The following is a 21289-nucleotide window of genomic DNA, read 5'->3' as shown; positions in this document are numbered from 1 at the left end:
CCCAACAGCCACCAACTCCATTAAATATGTATGGAAAAAAATAGAATGTTAAGAACTATCAAGAATTGAAGGACATTTGATGAAAAATCAAACACAAGAATTGAAGGACATTGATGAAAAATCAAACAGATTAATAGGAGGAAGAATTTAAAACTAATATATGTTATAATCTTTTTCTTTTTTTTTTAATTTTTATATCTAGTCAACCAAACTAATATTTGTTGTAATCTTAAATATTAACGTTGTACATTCAAAAATTACAATGATTACAAAATTATTGTGGCCATTCTAAAACAATCCGAAAATTTATAGCTATGTGATTAAAAAAACAATATACAAAAAGTACCTATTTTAAAAATTTTGTTTAAAAAGATAAATAATGACAACATAGCCTTATTTTTTTTTATACGTTATTTTTTTAAGAAAAAATAAATAAATGGATTCTCTATCTAGATTTTCTTTTTAAATGGGATGATTTTACAGCGATCATTTGAAAAATGACTATCATATTACTTTAATAATATATAATATTGTCGGTTTATTTTTTCATGTTATAAAATGACCACAATTAGTCTTATAATATCTACTCCCTCCGTTTTTAAATACTTGCTCCATTTCTCCATGTGCGGAGTTTTAGGAGAAATTGAAGAAAGTAATAAAATATGGAGGTAGTGGGGTTAGTGAAAGAATAAAAAATTATAAAAAGCAAAAGTATTGGAGAAAATTGGAAGAGAGAGAATATGAAAATAATAAAATATGATCATGGTGGGTTCACTAGGTGAGTGAAAATTAATTTAATATTGTAAAAGCTTTTCAAATAAGGAAATGGAGAAGTATTTAAAAATGGCCGAAAAATGAAAGTGGGGCAAGTATTTAAAAACGAAGGGAGTACAATGTAAATAAAAAAATTTGAAAATTTTAATCCAACATAAAATAAATATTTTTTGAGAAATCATAAAATAAGATTAAAATTACATAGTTCTTGTTTGGTAAAAGTAACGGTAGCGGGTAGCTTTTAGCGATCGAGTAGCGGGTAGCTGTTAAGGTAGCGAGTAGCGGTCAAATTATAAATAGTAGTGGGTAGAGGTTAGCTGTCAAGGTAACGGTTGATAGTATGAGTGTTTGGAAAAAGTAGCGGTGACAATATCAAAATATATCAAAATTGACATAATTATTGTTTTAAAAGTAATAAAAAATTGTCAAACGCTACCCGCTACTTCTAAACGCTACTCTTTTTAACGTTTGAAAAAAGCTATCTAAACGATACCTCTATCGCTAACTAAAAATTTGATAAATAAAAAAAATGTCGATAATAATATTTAATACCATTAATAAAGTAATATAATTAATTACTTGGAAAAAAAATACGAAGTATGTCAATTATGAACTATATGATCATTAAAAGATTACGATAGTCATATTTCAAATCACTACTATAAAATTTTCATTTAAGATTTTAATTTGGTAAGTAACTATCTTAATAAAAAATAAAATAAAAAATTTGTGGAAAATTACCCAAAAAATACAAAATGTTTGGATAGTACTACCTTTTAACAAAATCATCCATTTGTGAGGTCCGCCTTTTTATTTCACCTTGAACTACCCTTTTATTCTGGAATACCACATTCAATTATTATCCCGATAATATTTACATTTTTTCCCTCATTGTTTCTGCTATTTGTCTTTTTCTTACATTTAATTAGAATTTTCTTAATTCTCCGATTTCTCCCTATATATTACTTTAACCATTTTTTTCTTAGATCCACTCACTCTTTTACACTCTCTTCTTTTATTTTGCCTTAATTTGATCTTGTGCAAACAATAAAAGTTAAGAGCATCTATCTATACTATATACTAAATTAATCACTAAAAGGGACACTTGGCATAATTTTGTGAAAAAATTTTCCCTCTAAAATGATATTTATTTAATTTCTTAAAACAAATTCTATTAAAGAATTAAAATTCTTTTATTATATACGTAAAACATAAGAATTTAAAGGATATACATTAATAAATTCAAATTTGAAAAAAAAATTGTTACATAAATCAATTAATTTCAATTAACTCAATTTAAATTTACTAAATCATACTTTATAAATCCGTGCATTATACGAGGCCAAAAACTAGTAAATATAACTAAAGTAATAGCCGTTGAAATTATCACTGTCCAATTGTCAACTTCTCATACAAAAATTTCCCTCCAAATTAAACTTTTGGTGACATCATTTTTTTTTTCAAGATAATTAAAGGTTTGAAATTGGTAGATTAATTGCGTATTTCCTTAAATATTTTATTATTGAATTGACTAACTACACATTTTTTGTGGATTAAAAATAATATAAAATTTGGTGGCTGACTACTTCATTTTTTAGAAGCTTTTTATCTCCTCTTATAGCTACTCTCTATATATTTATAGCAATTGTATGTTTTTGGAATTTCCATTCTTTATTAGTTCCTTGATTTTTTTTTAAATGAAAAATAAACCAGTAAAATAATGCTAACATCTTAGAAATAAGTTTAAAATTTAATTAAATTATGAAGTATATAGTATAATATATGATTATAATACTCCGTATTTATAGCAATTGTATATGATTATCTAATTAGATCACACGATTTATTATGTTTTTCTTAATTACGTATCACATACAAATAAGCAAAAAATAAAAATAAAAATAAATATTTATATCGTGCATCTCACGGGACTAACCTAGTTTTAAAACGAATGTACTGTATTACCTTTAACAACTTAATTCCAATCTTACTAGAAATTTATCTAAGTTCGAAGACAATAAGGTCACTCTCTCCAGTACACCAATGCTGGGACACAGAGTAACAAGGTCGGCTAATTGAGAAAGATATTTCTTAAATTTCCATCTGCCGTTTTTTATTTCACAGTACCTTTTCATGGGTCAATTTCTATGACAACCATTAGAAATTAAAGTACTCCCTTCGTCCTCTTTTGATAGTCTTTTATGGACAAATTTTAGTCCCAAAATATTCACCATATTTGTTTTTTCCAACAGCCATTAATATTAAATTTTTACCAAATTCCCTCCAATTTACAACAATATTTGTGCAAATTTAACTTTTCCATGTAAATTTTATTTTCCCATGTACTTTTATTAGTTTTTCTCTCTACTTTTTTGCATATTCAATGTCAATTTACTTTTTCAATGTACTTTAACTATTCTTATTTGTGTTTATTAATTCCCGTGAAAAATGTTCATAAGGAACTATCAAAAGAGAATGGAGGGAGTAAAACTAATTCTCAAACACATAAATACGAATACAGGAAAATCACTAGTATTCCAATGACAAATTGACAATTAAAAAGTTTCATAAATGAATTTCACATCGATGATTGAGATTGACACATCAAAACCCTTTTCCAGAGACATAATTGAGATTAATTACAGTAGTATAGTACGAAATATTAATGAATTTATAATTTGCATACATTATTTACTGTTAAATCATTGAAATACTTGTAATATACACAGTGCTACGTTCTAACTCTAAATTCCACCTCATATTTTGATATTTTGATTAATTGATTTTTCAAGTGGCCTATAAATATAGATACGTTATAGCCCGTTACTACAATACTTTGCCCTCACTATTCTTTTTCTAGGGTTTTATATATATTATATCTCTACATATAGTAAAACTATTATTTTCTTAAAAGTTTTCTTCTAGGGCAAAAGATGAAGGGTGAAGCAATGAAGTTTCATCTTTTGACCTTCATGGTATTCTTAGTTACTCTTGCTTCTGCTGCTTCATCCCCTTCAGTCATCATTGTTGGAGCTGGAATGTCCGGTGAGACACGTGTTTTTCATTTCTTTTTCAATAGTACAAAACGAACTAACCTTATTAAAAATGTTACACCTCACATTATGCATAGTTGTTAATGCATACTTGATTTATATCAATATCTATCCCATCTTTAATACGTGTTGTATGGAAAATTATAAATTTTTAATGTTTAGAAACATATTGATATCTTTGATAATTATGTACTTGTATATCTTAGCTGGATCAAAATCGTACCTAAATATTACAATCGATAGTCTAATAATTATAATCTAAAATTAAAATTGATTCCATACGAACATAGAAGGGACTCAATCTTAGTAGTTAGTACTATCCCTAATAAGACTTTAACCAATAAATAACCTAGTTCTATGCTACTTTATTTCGATGTTGATTAGGGTTGTGCTTACATACTTACAATTATTTGCCTTTTTTGATCTTGTACCTTTTCTTATATATATATATATATATATATATATATATATATATATATATATATATATATATATATATATATATATATATATATATATATATATATATATATCCTATTTTAAGTTTTGCTCTTCTCATTATTATATACTAGCTTAGGTCCCGTGCCATGCACGGTAGTTTTCATTATTTATTATTAGTTTAACATTATATTTAGTTTTAATAATTATCAAATTGCAAAATAAGATATAAAAAATTCAAAGTTACAAAAATAAAAATAAAAGTATATCATACTAAAGAAAATACTGGGAGTATTACATGTACGATGAATACAATAATTATGAATTACGTTACAAAGTTATATGTAGGAAAATATTATTACATAGTTTTAAATAAACGAATAATATTTTGTTGAATGTGTATAAATGGAATATAATTATCAAATAGTAAGGGAAATATTATGCATAGTATATTAGTATTAAATATTCTCTAAGAAGTTTTGGAAAAAAAAAATCATTTTGGCACGAAATTTTTAACAGGAGATGACATATGTCATTATATATAATATATTATTATATAGTTATAGTTATAAATTTATGTGTTAATTTCAATTTGATGCAATATGATGTAAATTTATTTTTTTTTAATTTTGTACTATAAATTAAATTCATGTGATTCTAATATATAAGAAAAAAAAATCACATATAATATTAATATTGCTAATAAGAATTTTTAATTTCTATTGTAATATATAAATTAAATATATACGGAGTATAAATTTATTGTCTTAAATAAGTTGTCAATCAAAAAGATATAAAAAGTTAAATAAAGTTAAAATATATTTATTTTTGGAAAATGATTTTTGGAGGGAAAAAACGACACCAGGAAATGACATGTGTCATTCCCGGTGTCTGTTTTAGTAATATGTTATTGATTTGCTGAACTTTACTTATTTTATTTTAACTTTTTATCTAATAATTATTAACACATTTATGTGTTTTTTTAAAAAAAATTTCCATATATGTACCTTTTGCATTATTCATACAATTATGGGTGCACAATAAATATGATTTTAAAGTAAAATTTGAGCTTAAAAAAAATCTCAATAAATTTGGAGTAATAATTATAGTGTAAAATTATAATTTTTCTATAATAAATTAATACAATTCAATGGTTAAAAACATCTAGCTAGAGAAATAAAACCTATACATTCAAATACGTATTAATATATTAGGGAAGTAAAACCTATACATGCTCTATTATACTCCGTTTAATATAATAATAGTACAATCATTAAACATGATAGCACCACTTGAGGAGTCGAGGTGAATTTAGTTAAGGTTTGAATGATTTTATTACTTACATTTCCTCTTTTGATTGAGCCACTTATTATAAATTGAAAATCTTTACACAAATTCATGAATAAAGCGGAGTTTCATTAACTTATATTGAAAGATGGGTTAAAGTTACACTAAAAGTACTTAATAATGTTAATTACGCATTCCTTATATATTATACTGTATAAGTTAAGATTTTTTATTGTAAAATTTACCCTTAAAATCACTCATAATGTATTAGGTTAATCATATTAGCCTTACAACATACATGTTTTCATTAGAAAATAAACATTAAAAACAATTAAATTCATTACAGATTAAAAGTTAGGCTTAAATGGGCTAAAGCTATTATAAAAATTGTTAAAGTTACCGTCAAATTGACCACCTTCCAATAAATAAAATTAACAAAAGTCCAATTTATACAAGACTAATTGAAACAATACTATTTGCTTACACAAATAATTATGTACATGTGTATCTAATTTTTGAAGTGGTGAGAATTATTGTGAGTAGATCGATGAAATAAAAACTAAGATCCTATTCACTTCACTTTATTTTTGTTGAACTGATTAAATTATTTCTACTGAATTTAAATTAATTTTACTAAATAAAAATTAATTTCACCTAACTTAATTTTAATAATGCACCTTATTTTCTACTACAAATCTCAGGAATTTCAGCAGCTAAGAAACTACATGATGAAGGCATCAAGGACTTCATCATTTTGGAAGCAACAAATTGGATTGGTGGTAGGATTCACAAGACTGAATTTGGAGGGCATGTTGTTGAGAAGGGAGCCAATTGGCTTCACGGTGCCGAAGGTCCTCTTAAGAATCCCATGTATGAGATCGCCAAGCAAATCAAGCTTAAGTCCTTTTACTCGGACTTCAGCAATGTCTCATATAACACCTACAAGCAAGAGTAAGTAGATCAAGTCGTCGTAAATAAATTTCTATACCAATTGTTATTATATACTCATTATTTTGAGACTAAGGCTTTGTTGTTGTTGTTGTTGTTGTTACTATAGAGTCATCGTTGTAGTTAACTCTCAGTTAAAGAGAACAAAGCCTAAACATTTAACGTCGATTGATTGGAAAATATATATGTACTAACTTCATTGTTTTATACTGTTATATTATTGTTGTCTTAAAGTGGTGGACTGTATTCGAAAGAAGAGGTGGATGCGGCATTAGACATGGCGGAGAGTAATGAAGATTATGCAGAAAAGATATCAGAAAAGTTTAGTGCTGAGAAAGGGAAAGATGATGATATGTCCCTTTTGGCAGCTGAACGCCTTAATAGAAGGTAAATGAATAAAATTATGAAAATTACATAATAATATTTTTTTTTAAAAAAAAACACATTAATATAAATATGTTATTTTATATATATATTTTATATTATTAATATTGAACGTACAGGGAGCCGAAAACACCCCTAGAGAAGATGATTGACTTCTACTCTTTCGACGGTGAGCAAGCTGAGGGACCAAGGGTAACAAGTCTTAAGCATATTATTCCAAGGCCAGAGTTTAGTCTTTTTGGTGAGGGTGAGTACTTCGTAGCTGACTCTAGAGGATTCGAGAGCATTGTTCACGAAATTGCCAAAACTTACCTTACCTACACCAATGATACTCTCAATGACCCTAGGGTCATTTTTAAACAGGTATATCTACCTAGATATTAATTAAATTACTACATACTTCTATGTTTTTGAAGAATCTTAGCATTTTAGGGTCTGTTCTAATTTACTGAACTGAAATAAACTGAAGTGATTGGAGCTGAAATGAATTGTTTATGAGAGAAGGAAATTAGAAACTGAACTGATTAAAGCTGAACTGAACTGAAATTAAGCTGAAGAGAACAGACCCTTAATTACTCCATTCGTCTTCAAATAAAAGTTTCATTAATCTGTCGTGAATTCAATTTAACAGGTTGTGACAGAGGTTGATTACTCAAACAGAGGAAAAGTGACAATTAAAACAGAAGACGGCAAAGTATACACAGCCCAAGCTGTTATTCTATCTCCAAGTATTGGTGTTCTTCAAAGTGATCTCATTACTTTTAAACCACAATTACCCGTAAGTAGTTCATACCGCTAAGTAAAACTACGTGTGTTTCCGGTAATACTAAATCAACTTGAATGAAATGCAGTTTTGGAAAAGGCGCGCCATTAATGAATTTAGCATAGGTATATACACAAAGATCTTCCTCAAGTTCCCTAAGAAATTCTGGCCTACCGGCAAAGGAACCGAGTTTTTCTTTTATGTCCATGAAAGGCGTGGATATTATGCAATTTGGCAGGTACATACATTTTCTGAACTTTCAGTTCAACTGCCTGAAAAATAATTAAAAAATAATAATAATAATATGTATGATTTTGTGTAATTGTAGCAACTAGAAATGGAGCATCCAGGATCCAACATTATGTTCGTTACAGTAACAGACGACGAGTCAAAGAGGATAGAGGCACAACCAGATGAGAAAACAAAAGCCGAAGCAATGGAAGTCCTGCGCAAAATATTTGGAGATGACATTCCTGATGCTACTGATATTTTGATCCCAAGATGGTATTCTGATAGGTTATACAGGGGCACTTTCACTAATTGGCCTGTTGGATACTCAATTGAAAAGCATAACAACCTTAAGGTAGGTTTTGTCTATATATACCTCGCTTTAAAGGGTTTTGCTACATGTAGTCTTGAAATAATCAGTGTTGTTGTTCGAAATAAATTTTGAAATAAAAGACTATATGTAATGAATTTAAGTGATCTTGTACGTACACATGTATTAGGCTCCGGTTGGAAATGTCTTCTTCACTGGAGAGCATACACATGCGGAACTTTTTGGATATGCAGATGGTGCCTATTATGCAGGTATAGTATTTCTTCCCTTTTTTTTTTTTGTGTGTGTGTGTTTGTATGTGTTCCTGAATAATTAATTTGGTCGTATTTTGATTAAAGGCATTTCTAATTTTTGATTTATTTTTTATTTGGTATGTAAGCAAAATTTTATTAACAACAAAAACGAAAAATAAAAATACAACACTATAAGCACAAACAAGCCATCAAGTATGGGCTCCTATCAACATCAAGTTTTGAAAATGTCCAATTGAACAAATCAACTCAATCAAAATATATATGAAGCTCAACAACTAAGCAAAAACAAAAATATAAGACAATTATAAACATCTAAACCAGTCTATATCACTAGTATGATGATTGTTATTGGTCATTAACCTTCATATATTTTTTATGTATTTTTACAAGTATTATTTGAATTTTTTTTTACCGTTGTATCTAATATACATGCATGGAACCCTCAAGTCTTAATAAGCCTCATTCTTATGCAAGTATTTTTTCCCCTTCTTTCCACGTCTTTGAATAATTAATTACGACATATTTTATAAGAGGTCATTTTCAAAACAAATAAGGATCACATAATTAATACGACGGACCACAAGATTATTATGATATGCAGACATTTCTTCACTAAAACGTTTACATCTTCAATGCACATAATGAATCTAACTTTGTTGCGTAAATTATGGTAGGTGCGAGCACAGCAAATGAGGTCAACAAGTTGCTCAAGAAAAAGATGTCACCAAGTCTAAGATCTTTATATTGGTGGATGTGATTGATTGTACTGAGTTTTATGCTTCAATAATAAAGTTGTGTTGCAATTGCTTACATATGAAAATCCAAGTTTAAATTATGTTCTTTTGAAATTTTATTTCAAAGAACAAGAGAGAAAATCATTAGGATTTTCATTAGGAGTTGCAATTTGGTGTTGTTTTTGTATTAGGTTTCAATTTTCTTGTGGCTTTTAGAAGTTTCTGTTTGTAATGCATTTCATGCATGAGTGTTGGAGAATAAATATTGAGGTGCTTGTGGACCAACATGTTTATTTTAGATCATTTTGAATCTGATACTAATAAATAGTTCATGTCCTCAATTATTGAGTAACCTAAACTTGAGCTTGTCTTTTATTGATCAAATCAAATGGTAGAAATAATAGGTATATGGGGTTGATTTTTCAAAGATAATATCGTGATATTAGAAAAACCAACGCAACGGATTGATTAGTTTGGCTGTTCAGCAAATTTGATTAATTTTCTCCCTTTTTTCCATTTTCCTTTATTTGGTTTGTGAAAAGTGACAAACAAGTTTCACAATGGTAAAAACTTGCATCCTTAATGATGGAGAATATTTTATTTTACAAAATAAGAAAGCCACATTTTCCTTCCTTCTCCTTACCTTCTTTTGATTTTTTTTTATTACTTCACATTGCCTCCTATATTTAAATTTTTTTTAATTATTTTTCTTGTAAGGATCTAAACTAAGATAAACTAATTTGTAATTTTGGTTCTCTTTGAATTCCATGAAAACTAGTTTTTCATTAAAAATTATTCTCACCAAGACTCTTGGACATCAGCAGTTTTTTTATATCAAACATAACTTAACGAAGTAAGAAAAAAAAAATCTCATTTTAGCTCCTTATCTTAAATTTATGTTGCTGAATTACTAATTTAAATTAACATCACTTATTCTGTTCTATCATACGAAGTAAATAGTTACTGATACTCCCTCAATTTTTTTATGCATCACCTGCTTTAGCTTATTTGGTTGTTGTTTTTAAATACATCACTTTTATATTTGGTAGCTTTATATTATATTTCACTCTTCTTAGAACCAAATCCAAAATATTTTATCATTGGTTCATTTCTCTATCTTTCATGGTCCCTATTTATATGATTAAAAAAAATTAATCTCTCTTACATACGATCTCTTTTATGGTTCCCATGTATTTTTATCAATATAAATTAATTACCCATTTCTCCCAGTTGCACAAGATACTATTAAAACAAATAACTCTCCTAAAACTCCGAGTAATTACAAGTGATGTATTAAAAAAACGAAGGGTGTATAATTTAATACTCCCTCCGTTTTTTTAAGTGCCCCATTTGTGATTTTGGCACTGTTCATTAGACATACATTGACCAATGTTTTTGAGTTATACGTAGTACATAAAATATATATATATATATATATATATATATATATATATATATATATATATATATATATATATATATATATATATATACTTATGGATATTTGTTGGAATCGTCTCAATGTCTAGATTATTAATAATCAATTGTAATAATTTATAGTTAATGATAATTAAAGGTGTTATTGGTAGAAATTTTACGTAGACATACATGTCATGTTACTATGAAGAACTTAAAAAAAAAAATAAAAAAAAGTATGAGTAATAACGAGTAACAACACTTTTTCTAGCCCCAAACTGTATCACCTTACTTAAAAAGATACTGACATCGTTTTGACATTTGGATCAATGACTACAAAGTCCGGCCCAAAGCGCTTATACCAATACCAAACTGCAATTTGCTCTGTAAAAGCAAAAGGACTTTTGCATTAACCAAATTGATAATTATATTGGACCAATCCACTGTACTTTGCAATTTATTCTGAATTTGAGTACAATAAGTCAATAACATCTTGATTGTGTCTATCAGCATCACTACCACTTGGTTGGCCCAAGGCTTGAGAACAGTGTCATTTTGCAACAAAATTCTATGCTCATTACTCATGTCAACAAATTACCTACATTCACCGCACATGCGTTATTGTTCACAAATCTTGATTACCACACAATACCATTTTTAAAATGGTAATGGATGATAATAAAAATTTACGAAAAAAATAAAGTATTAGAGAAGGAATTAGCATTGCCATAAACATTGATATGAAATCTTATTACCATTACACCCGTTTATTAACAACAATCAAATACAAAGTATGAAGTATGTCGGAAATAAATTGTTACATTCCGTATCTCATTTGACCCTTCACTTATCATCCCATTTACCAGCACCTTGTCCAAGATAACAAAAAACAGAATTTCAAACCAATTTTTTAAAACACAAAAAATGAAGTCAGTAACAATATCCACCTCCAAACCCAACCTTCCTCCACCACCACAACCACAGCCTCCAACCCCTTCTCTCTCCTCACGTGAATCCAGCAATCTCAACCGCCGTCATCTCCTCACCTCACTTTCTCTCTCTATCACCCCTTCTTTCTCTCTCCTCACCTCCCAATTTCCCATTTTACCCCCGCCCGGCGCCGAGGCCCGAGGACTCTTCCAAATGCCCCCTTTCCGCCTTAACAACAGGTATATATAACTAAGTACCATTAATCTTGCTTCAATAATCTGTACATTTTGAGTAATTAGTGTTGAATTTTTCTTTTTCTTTTTTATAAAAAAATGATTTTTGGGGTTTGTGGAATTGATGAAGGTATTTTCTGGTGAGGGCAGGGGAGTCACAGTATGAAAGCTTGGGGGTGATCAATACAAACCCGGTTGCGAAAACATCGGTCGATAATGGGTTGTCGGAAAATGGGAAGAGACAGACAGTGAGGGCTGCTTTGGAATTGAAGAAAATGGGAGCTTGTGATGGAAGTTGCTGGATTTGGCCTTCTATTACTCAAAGAGCTTATCAGGCTGCTGAGGTTATTGCTTCTGTTAATAAAATTGATCGTTGGTAATTGAATACTAATTTTTATTTACTGATTTAATAATTGAAGTTAAATTGAGCGAATTTGTTCTTAGAAATGCGTGATCAAAGATGAATTATTGAGCATAATTTCACTGTTCAGTTTATGAAATTACTTTAATTTGATTTATGTGGACTTACTGACGACTTTGAGTCTAATTCATTTGCTTATTAATAGGTAAAAATATGGGTGACTAAGTTGATGGTCAATAAGTAATAAATGTCTAGCCTTTTAGATGACTTGGATGTTCTTTTTTTTGCTTTTGTGGTAGCCACATAGTGCCTGAGTACAGCTTTCTGGATGCTCGCGGGTTAGGGGCTTACGAAGGAAAGGCGCTAGAATCTGTTACAGAGGTGTGGCTTTGATCCATTATACTGAATGAGATAGCAATCATTAAGTCAAATTATGTGCTTGTACATTATACATTGTTGATAGTCCTTTTGAGTTTTAAGTAACTAGAAAATATAGTTCTAATTATTAATTTTCTTATTGTAATTTGTTGTCAGTTTTCAAGTTTCACATGATTATTTCAGTCATTCAGTACATCTAACTATATGACTAATTTTCATATATCATGCTTTCAATGTTTCAAAACCAAATTCCGAAATTCAAAATAATTTCAGAACTGCTAGTTATTGTGCATGTAGTGCTCTTTACTGCTGAAGTGCTTAAGCAGGTTTATGCATCAGATGGTCTATCTCCCAACATAAAGCCGCCTCCTATTGATGATGGAACCCCTAACGAGAGTGTAGAAGATGTGTTTGTACGTGTAACACAGCTCATGTCGATTCTTGAAACTCAGTACTCCGGAGACACTGTGATCATTGTGTCCCCGGATTCTGACAATCTAACAGTTTTACAAGCTGGCTTAGTTGGACTCGATCTTCGTAGGTATACTTTTGTATGTACAACTTCTATAGCAAGAATTATACAGTATTACTTTAGCCTAATATTTATCATCAGGATTATTAACTTGTTGCTATCACCTCGATTTTCAGGCATAGGGATCTTTCCTTCAGCCCCGGAGAGGTGAGATTTGTTGATGAAAAGAGTATACCTGAATACAAGAAACCGGCATCAAATGTATATAAGTGCTATAATCCACCTAACTGTAGGTAGACTAGTTTTCTTCATACAATTTTTGCACATCTATTGTACATACTTGGAACTTGGTGAATGCTAATCAAACACTGTATGACAAATCTTGTTTCTGTTGTATGAAGAACTTTACAAAGTCATACGTATAAACGCAATAGCCCTAACAAGCACATGTTAAGCAATGTGCAGTGATTATGAATAAATTAGGACGAATTTCTGAGGTTTGGTCAATTGCTCTGCTCTTCAGAATCAAATACAATGCTTGTGCATGTTGCTGAACTCATGAAAACATTTTAAGTACGTAGTGTCGTAGCCTAAGCAAACACATTGTCGAACTATGCACTAGCCAAGGGCCGTGCCAATATCCTGGATCTTGCTAGTTGCTATAGTCCGGGTTATTTGAAAATGTCCTGCAGTAAACTCACCATGTTTGAGTTGTGACATCGGTTTGTATGAGGTGCGTGCGTTTTGAAGAGGCTCAATGCGACCCTGCTTGACACTTTTGCTAGTTGCAAGGGGGGAAATTTCATAGGAGTCTAGGAGAATTGTCTCGCTTCAGTAGATTAGTAAGAAGGCAACTTAAGTATGAGGTCTCACTTACCTTGTGTACTTGTTGGTTGCCTCTCCTCTTGACTTTTACTATAGAAATTTTCTTGCACATGCTAAGTCTGCTATGACAATGCTACACTAGATAATTGATTGGCCAATTTGAAAGCCGCCATCTTCCAAACATACTTATTTTGGTTGTTTGACCACATGAAAAAGTCAATAGACAATTATTGTAATGAATTTCATTTCAATTAAAAGTCACTCAAAGTCACCCCTAAGATTTATTTGTTCCTAGACTATACCTAATTAAAATTTATTACATACTACTTGTAATATAAATCACTCATACACTCTTATTTGTATACTCAAAGTGACCATTCAACATTAATAGAGTATGAATTACAAAGTATTGTTGCTATTTTAATTTGATTGTGAGATAGAACTAGAAGTCTCTACATATGAATCACAAACTTACATCAACTTTCTAGGGATAACAAATACTCCGTAATAGAATCACAAAATTCATACTCCATACGACTGTATCCAAGACAGCTCTTATACGAGTTAGCAAAAACGGAAAACCTTTAAATAAACCTAAATGTGAGTGAACGAGCCAACTTTAAATAAAAAATAATCTTGTATTTCCAAATTATACTCTATACAAGTCAACTTTCAACAAATATGAATTTCTTCATCAAAATTAATTTACTTTACAATCCACAAGATTTCATTTTGGAGGATAACTCTTGGATCATCCATAATTAAAGTGCTTTACAATTTTGATTTAGGACCTTCCATATTGCTAGCAAAATTTCCCTAATCTAGAATTTTCTTTATTTAGTAAAAAAAAGAAGATCCATTCTCATTTTCTTTTAATCTTCACCAGTCTTCTTCAGCAGTCAGTTGTCAGTTCAATCCCCTGCTCACAAACCATTTTCTCTCTCTTCCTCTCAATCACTGTTTCTGCACTTTGGCGTGAACGTTTCATTTTACTGCACTCCTTTCCTTTTTTTCGATTCGATCAACATTCAATACCTTTTTCTTTGAATCGAATTTTGGTAGTATAATATAATGCAGTTCAATTCACTTTAGAAATCCCCAATTTAGGGTTTTTGATTTCTCTTTAATGGCTATCAGAGGCGTCGATTTCAAATGGTTCTGCTCTTTTCTCGAAATTTACTGCTTCAATTTTGTTATTTCTTTTGTTAATTCGAGTTTAATTTTGATGAATTTTGGTTTTCGATTATGTAGGTATGATGGATTCTTCCTGTCGATGCTCGCCACTAGTGTGTATCCTTTTGCATGATTAAATTGTTTAATCTTTTCTGTTTTAAGATGAATTTAAGTGTAATTGAGTTTTTAATTGCTAAATTGAGCGATGATTTTGGTGTCAATTTGAGTTGTTCTTCGTTGATTAACAATTAAAAAAAATATATGTAAATAATTATCCAATTATCTTACAATTTTTTATTATTCAAGAAGTGTGCTCTTTGACAATATTGATCTCAGAATTATAGTGGCTATTAACTGGAAACGATACCATCTTTGTACACACCCTTTGCACATATGGATTGTGGTGGGTTTTGATTATATTTAATTTTTCGCTTGTTAATTTCTGGTAATATATATCTGGAATTTTCGACGATTTTGGTTGAGCTAGGTTGCATATGTTTGATGATATAATGTGCTACAACTTTTGATGGGCAGGTTGATTACACTACTATTTTTGTGTTTCGACTTTTGATGTTTGTGGATAATGGACTCTCGGCTGGAATGGGACCGTAAGCATTCCTTCTATTTATTTTGTTGAATCTTTTCGAGTGCTTGCAGCGTTTCTACTTGTAAAGAAACTGGTTTTTTGTGCCTTTAATTCATAGTTTTGATAGAATCAATATGGTTGAGAATTGAAATGCTGCAGTTGGGATGGAAAATGTTGTTTCTCAGTTACCCTTAACACTGTTCGGAACTATGGAATAGCTTGATTTTCCATCATCAAAATGCTCGTCTGTGGATACTTATATTTGCCCCTTTCCCCTTTAGTTGCTAAATTCTGTTACCATTGTGTGAAGCTCTCTTATTGATTTATGAATCACTGTCTAGAAGTCAACGTAATTTCGTATTGAACGACTTTTTTTTTTTACTCATCAACTTGAAATTTTAATGCTTGGTAAAACAATTCAGGGACTTTGGCTGGCAGCAGAGGTATGCTCGCTTTTGTGGTAGAGTAGCAGTTCTCTCAGTCCTCTCTCTGTTACTCTATCCCTTTCTTTGGGGATGGACTGTCATCGGCACCTTGTGGTTCACTAAAGCCAAAGATTGTGTAGGTTACCTTATCAAAATGTCTTCTGTTTCTCCTCCAATCCATGAACCAGTCTAAGTTGTCTTCTTAATTGTGCAGTTGCCTGAAGAAGGTCAAAAATGGGGTTTCTTGATATGGTTGATGTTTAGCTATTCAGGACTATTTTGCATTGCTTTCTTTTGTGTTGGAAAGGTATAGATAGTCTTTATATTCTTTCATCTTTGATACATTGATGTTCTAGATAAAATAAAAATACTGCTCAATTTTCAAATGTAGCTTTTCTTTTAAGTCTTCATAATCATTCTGCGTCCCTGTGAACAGTGGCTATCACGAAGGCAAGCTCACATGCTCCGAGCTCACCAGGGTGGAATTCCTGTTTCGGAGTATAGGGTAATCAGTTTTGCCTGTTTAATGTCGTCTCTGGATTAGTATGTTATTGTTTTTTCCTGTAAAGACAATGGTAAATGGTTTATTAGTAAATATAAATTTATTATAATTTGCTATTTTCACCTGCCGTGTCGTTGCTTAAGTAACTCTTTTATAGAGAAAAAGACATCTTTTGCAGGATCTCCGGGATTTATATCATGTTTGATATGACCTAGCTCCACCAATTGATTCCCTGGTTCACTAAAGTAATTATAGAGATGATGACTACTTTGCATGAAGTATATCTAGCCATTTAACTTGTATTTTTGTCTAATATTGGATTTTTGTCTAATATTGGCTAATCATAAGTTTGTGTTTTCTTTTTGGTGTAGTTCTCAAGTTTTAACCATTCCAGGCCATGTTCTTTTCAATTGATTTCTACTGAACCTTTATTTTCTATTAGAACTTCTTTTTGCTAATAAAACCAACTTTTGTTGATCAATGATACTTTTAGCAATTATAACTGTTTTTTTTTTTTTTTTTTTTTTTTTTTTTTTTTTTTTTTTAATGATGTAAACATATATCTGCCAATCAGGCAATCAGTTGTGATTTTCATTGCTGAAAATTGATTTCTAGTACTAGGTAGTACTTACTATGACTGATTTTTGCTTGCATTTTATGTCAATTATTATAATGATTCTTTTACTCTTCACAAATTAATAATGGATTATATATATTGTTGGTGAATAGAGAAAACTTTATTAGTGATTTTGCTGAACTGATTTTTTACTGTTAAAAACGGATTTTCATTCATCAAAACTTATTTTTACTACTCAGAATTGTGTGTGTGTGTGTTTTGTTTTTTTTTTTTTCTTCCCCCTTGATTGATGTTCATATATAAAGAACCGGTATTAGAAAAGTTGAATTGTGTTTTGTTTATTTTTTTCCCTTTTAGTAATATTTTATCACTCTGGGTATGTGCGTGAGTGTGTCTGTTGAGTTGTTGACACGTCTACCAAGTCTTCGGTTGTCACTTGGAGGTGGTGTTTTATTCTTGAAGATGGCATGGAAAATGGCATTTATTTGGCAATCTGGCATACTCTATGTCATGTTGGGCTGTATGATGTTCTCGTTTGGCAAAAGCAATTGTTTAACTAGGCGAGCACATGAATAATGGCTCAATGAGCTGTTAAAGTAGTTGTTTAACATAAATGTTTGACAACTGTTAAAGTAGTCCCATACCTAAATTAATGACTTCCTTAGTTTCTAAACTCTGAATTTGGTAGCTATTGCAAGAATTTTACACTGAAAGCAAACTTAGTTTTTTTCCAAAATATTATCGTATCTCTAAACAATAGTGTTCAACAATCAACACTACTATGTCGAACACTAATATATGAATTAGTGTTGTTTTGATTTGTCAACAAACTCAAAGTTGCTACAAAAGCTATTGCCAAATTAGTCCTTTATCTTAAACAATAAATAAATTTGCTTAATTTGTTCATGTAATGAACTTGATGTTGAAAGGTGTAATTTTCCTGTTGAAAGGTGTTTCCAAGATGAGGGCTTGGCCTGAAGATAGTGTAGAAATTAATGATAAGACCCTGTTTCTTAGCTGACACTATATGGAGTGTGCAATTGTTACTATTGATCTTTGTGTTAAAGACAGACAATCCTGCTTTTGTGAAAACTCTAATATTGCTTTTTAAATATATACATGCTTGATTGGTTTCCGTTGAGTCTCAAATTACGTTGTTTGCTTCCTTCATAATGCCTGGTAGAAAATCTTATAAATATCTTATTTGTTAGGTGTTGATCGACATGATACGTATACCTGATTGGGCATTTGAAGTTGTTGGGCAAGAGATGAGAGGCATGGGCCAAGATGCTGCTACATACCATCCTGGGCTTTACTTGACTGCAGCTCAGGTACCATTCATTTTCCAAATCCTACAGATCCTGAAAATTATCCCTAGTTGAAATTTCTCTGACAGTTTTCATAAAGACATCTGTTTTTCAAAATAAGTGATGGTTATCTTTTAAACATGGTTATTAATTACCATTTAATATCTAAAGAGCTTCAAGTATTTTATTCTGCTTGCTGTAGACATTGTGGTTTGTCTTTATTTACTTTCTAAAATGATAAATAATGAATCATTTTTTATAGTTGGGTTAGATTCCCAAGTACAAGTCCAATGCATAATTGAATTCAGGAATATGGACTCATTAGGCCTGTAGTTTGACGTAATAGACAAAAGTCAATGAGTTCGAAAATACCTCAAGGCCTAAAATAACCTAAATTCACAAATATAGACTCATTAGGTCTGTAATTTGACATAATAGATAAAAAAAAATTGAGTTCGAAAATACCCTGAGGCATAACACAACCTAAATAGCCAAAATTGGTATGTGCTAATGTCTGAAATTGAACTAACAATTGTCTTTTGAAAGAGCTAACCAATGCATGTCCATGACTTGTGTATGGGCAATCTGGGCATGCCATGCAGCTAGTGTTGTTCCATGACAGCTTTTCACTAGTGAGTGTATCTATGGAAGCTTTTGGGGAAACTCTGTGCGTGCCTATCATCCAATAGCTGTTAGCCTTTGAAGCAGTGAAACTCTAGGATCGATCAAAGCCCTCAGCTATCTGCATAGCCCCTAGAGTCCTGGACCTATATCAGGCTATAAGCTTGCAATCGTGAGTTATCTTGCTTCACCTGGCTAGCTGAAAGACTTAGATGAAGTGCAGTCTGGAGCAAGGCAGTTTGTGGCTGGCAAATTTTGTTTACACTACACAGTACACAACAATTCCTGCATTCTGCCATTCTACCTGGTCAAGGGAGAATATGGAAAGAGAGGGAGGGAGGGGAGGAAAGGAAAAGGAGTGAGTGAGAGAGAGAGAGAAAGATGATGCAGAAACTAAAAGTTTTGCAGATCTAGAACCAGATCTTGAGAGATGATCCAGATCTTTGTTAATGGTAAAATCCACCATATTCATAACAACTTTTCAGGTCAAGACCTCCTGGTTCTCTTTGAATTTTAGCTCCCCAATTTTATTTTATTTTTTGCCTATTTCTGTCTTTAGTTTCATCTCATAATGGTTGTACTATTTTTCATGCATGTTTATGTCTTGGCTACCACATTCTCTCTAATGACCAAAAGAGTGGGTATTTGATTAGCTCTTATTAGTCATTTGTTTCCTTTCTCTCCTCCCCCCCCCCCCCCCCCCCCCCTCCTCTCTTTTTTTTTTTTTAGTTTCTTTCCTGTGCTTACTGTTAGAAGAGGATGATGGTGGTGGATAATTATTTATTTCCTTTCTGAATGATGTATAATATCCTTGTTTGCATCTAGAGGGAAGCAGTGGAAGCTCTCATTCAAGAACTGCCGAAGTTCATGTTGAAAGCTGTTCCAATCGACTGCAGTGAATGTCCTATCTGCTTGGAGGAGTTCAGCGTTGGAAATGAGGTAAACATATTGCTATCATACTATAATTTGCAGTGATTTATTAGGCAGTATCATACATATTGTAAATAATCTGATAGTCAACTCAATGTATTGTTCCTACCTTTTATGAGTCATTACTCATTATCATATTATGTACTCGATACTTCGTATATTCTGAACTACAATTTTTGGTCAGGTTCGTGGCTTACCTTGTGCTCACAACTTCCATGTTGAGTGCATAGATCAATGGCTCCGGCTGAATGTGAAATGTCCTAGGTGTCGCTGCTCTGTATTTCCAAACCTTGATCTTAGTGCAATATCCAATCTTCGTGCTGACTCAGAACAGGAACGACCCTCATCTACTGTTGTGACAGCAACTCAATATGCTAGATCCCAAACTCCTAGCCAAAGTCATCGCTTGAGGTTACATGGTTTGCTGCGTCCTGTAAGGACTATAAACGCTGGACCTGGTGAATCAGAAAATGCCTTGGAAGTTGCTGAAAATGGAGGGTTGCATCTGAATCCAGGCCTTGCTCGTGTGAACCCCTCACCCTATCCTGCTGAGCATGATGCTGCTGCACCGTCTTCAGCCCCTCCTCACTAAGGCATTCCAGATACCTTAAAATTTTTGGCAGTTTACTTAGCTGCAAGTGCTTGGACCTATAGTAGAGATGAAAATGAAAGTTAAGCAGCCTCATAGGATAAAGTCGGGATTCGGAAATGCTATGTGAAGGAACTCACTTTTGGTCTCAGGGATTTGCCAAGTACGAAATCGGCACTAATATTTGCCCTGAGTTTAATTGAATGAAATGTACATAATGCTAACCAGGCTTCATTTACCTGGATAACTGAAAGGAAAGTTATTCAGGTCAATGCATGCACCTTCTACGCAAAAAGAGGAAACCATGACAGTGCATTTGCCTTGTGAATAGCTTATCTCATGAGAATGACTGAATGTCTTGCCTCTATGATATTTTGTTGTCAATACCGCAATATCAGTAGGTGAGTTTGATTGTTTGCATGTTTCACTGATATCAGCATATCACTTATCATGTTGACATCTAGAAAGTTTTATTTATTTTAGACCCACCAAGACCTCAATAACCGTACTAGTATTATTCATATACCATTTAATGAAGCGCAATTTATTAGACTAACCTAATTAACTCTCTCGTTAGTAGGTACTCCTTCCGTTTTTGAAAGAGGGTTACGTTTGTCATTTTGCACTTCCTCTAACAGTAACGTTTCACTGTTTTCCTAGATTGAAGCAATTTATTCGTGTACAAGTTTCCCTCGTACTTAGCTAGGGGTTTAGTTGGAAAGGACTAGTTTGACTATTCACTTCGGTTGTTTTGATCTATGTGAGGTTAT

The 21289-nt window shown here is 31.4% G+C and overlaps 3 protein-coding genes across 4 annotated transcripts; all 3 read left to right on the top strand.

Annotated features, from left to right (window-relative positions):
- Positions 1-3599: 3599 nt before the first annotated feature.
- On the top strand, positions 3600-9479 carry LOC145567233 (polyamine oxidase 1-like). The gene is made up of 9 exons (XM_081626490.1): positions 3600-3819; positions 6254-6503; positions 6735-6887; positions 7004-7247; positions 7516-7662; positions 7736-7885; positions 7976-8230; positions 8376-8457; positions 9135-9479. The coding sequence occupies exons 1-9, from the start codon at positions 3708-3710 to the stop codon at positions 9215-9217; spliced, it is 1476 nt and encodes a 491-aa protein (XP_081482616.1). The 5' UTR covers positions 3600-3707; the 3' UTR covers positions 9218-9479.
- Positions 9480-11456: 1977 nt separating this feature from the next.
- On the top strand, positions 11457-13481 carry LOC145568348 (uncharacterized). Of its 2 annotated transcripts, none has more exons than XM_081627777.1 (5): positions 11457-11779; positions 11904-12149; positions 12434-12515; positions 12839-13053; positions 13161-13481. In XM_081627777.1, the coding sequence occupies exons 1-5, from the start codon at positions 11535-11537 to the stop codon at positions 13279-13281; spliced, it is 909 nt and encodes a 302-aa protein (XP_081483903.1). In that variant the 5' UTR covers positions 11457-11534; the 3' UTR covers positions 13282-13481. The 2 variants fall into 2 exon arrangements, with proteins under 2 accessions (XP_081483903.1, XP_081483904.1); XM_081627778.1 differs by having other exon boundaries at positions 12839-13063; positions 13161-13291.
- Positions 13482-14693: 1212 nt separating this feature from the next.
- Positions 14694-20976, top strand: LOC145567227 (E3 ubiquitin-protein ligase SIS3-like). Its single transcript, XM_081626483.1, has 10 exons — positions 14694-14964; positions 15061-15099; positions 15319-15385; positions 15517-15590; positions 15991-16129; positions 16208-16300; positions 16430-16498; positions 18284-18403; positions 19826-19939; positions 20115-20976. Exons 1-10 carry the CDS (start codon positions 14936-14938, stop codon positions 20520-20522), a joined length of 1152 nt encoding a protein of 383 aa, XP_081482609.1. The 5' UTR covers positions 14694-14935; the 3' UTR covers positions 20523-20976.
- Positions 20977-21289: the final 313 nt, after the last annotated feature.

Source organism: Chenopodium album, chromosome 11 (genome assembly GCF_948465745.1).
Source record: "Chenopodium album chromosome 11, dcCheAlbu1.1, whole genome shotgun sequence".
NCBI classification, from domain to species: Eukaryota; Viridiplantae; Streptophyta; class Magnoliopsida; order Caryophyllales; family Amaranthaceae; genus Chenopodium; species Chenopodium album.
Note: the sequence above shows the minus strand (reverse complement) of the source record. Positions and strands in the feature narration are given on the sequence as shown.

Bases quoted from the DNA above. Each gene is read 5' to 3' on its own strand.
- LOC145568348 (XM_081627777.1), top strand. From the start codon at position 11,535: ATGAAGTCAGTAACAATATCCACCTCCAAACCCAACCTTCCTCCACCA. The intron at 11,780-11,903 runs GTATATATAACT...GAATTGATGAAG, and splicing joins CCTTTCCGCCTTAACAACAG to GTATTTTCTGGTGAGGGCAG. The intron at 12,516-12,838 runs GTGTGGCTTTGA...GTGCTTAAGCAG, and splicing joins CGCTAGAATCTGTTACAGAG to GTTTATGCATCAGATGGTCT.
- LOC145567227 (XM_081626483.1), top strand. From the start codon at position 14,936: ATGGCTATCAGAGGCGTCGATTTCAAATG. The intron at 15,591-15,990 runs GTAAGCATTCCT...AAAACAATTCAG, and splicing joins CTCTCGGCTGGAATGGGACC to GGACTTTGGCTGGCAGCAGA. The intron at 18,404-19,825 runs GTACCATTCATT...GTTTGCATCTAG, and splicing joins TTTACTTGACTGCAGCTCAG to AGGGAAGCAGTGGAAGCTCT.
- LOC145567233 (XM_081626490.1), top strand. From the start codon at position 3,708: ATGAAGGGTGAAGCAATGAAGTTTCATCTTTTGACCTTCATGGTATTC. The intron at 6,504-6,734 runs GTAAGTAGATCA...GTTGTCTTAAAG, and splicing joins TATAACACCTACAAGCAAGA to TGGTGGACTGTATTCGAAAG. The intron at 7,663-7,735 runs GTAAGTAGTTCA...AATGAAATGCAG, and splicing joins CTTTTAAACCACAATTACCC to TTTTGGAAAAGGCGCGCCAT.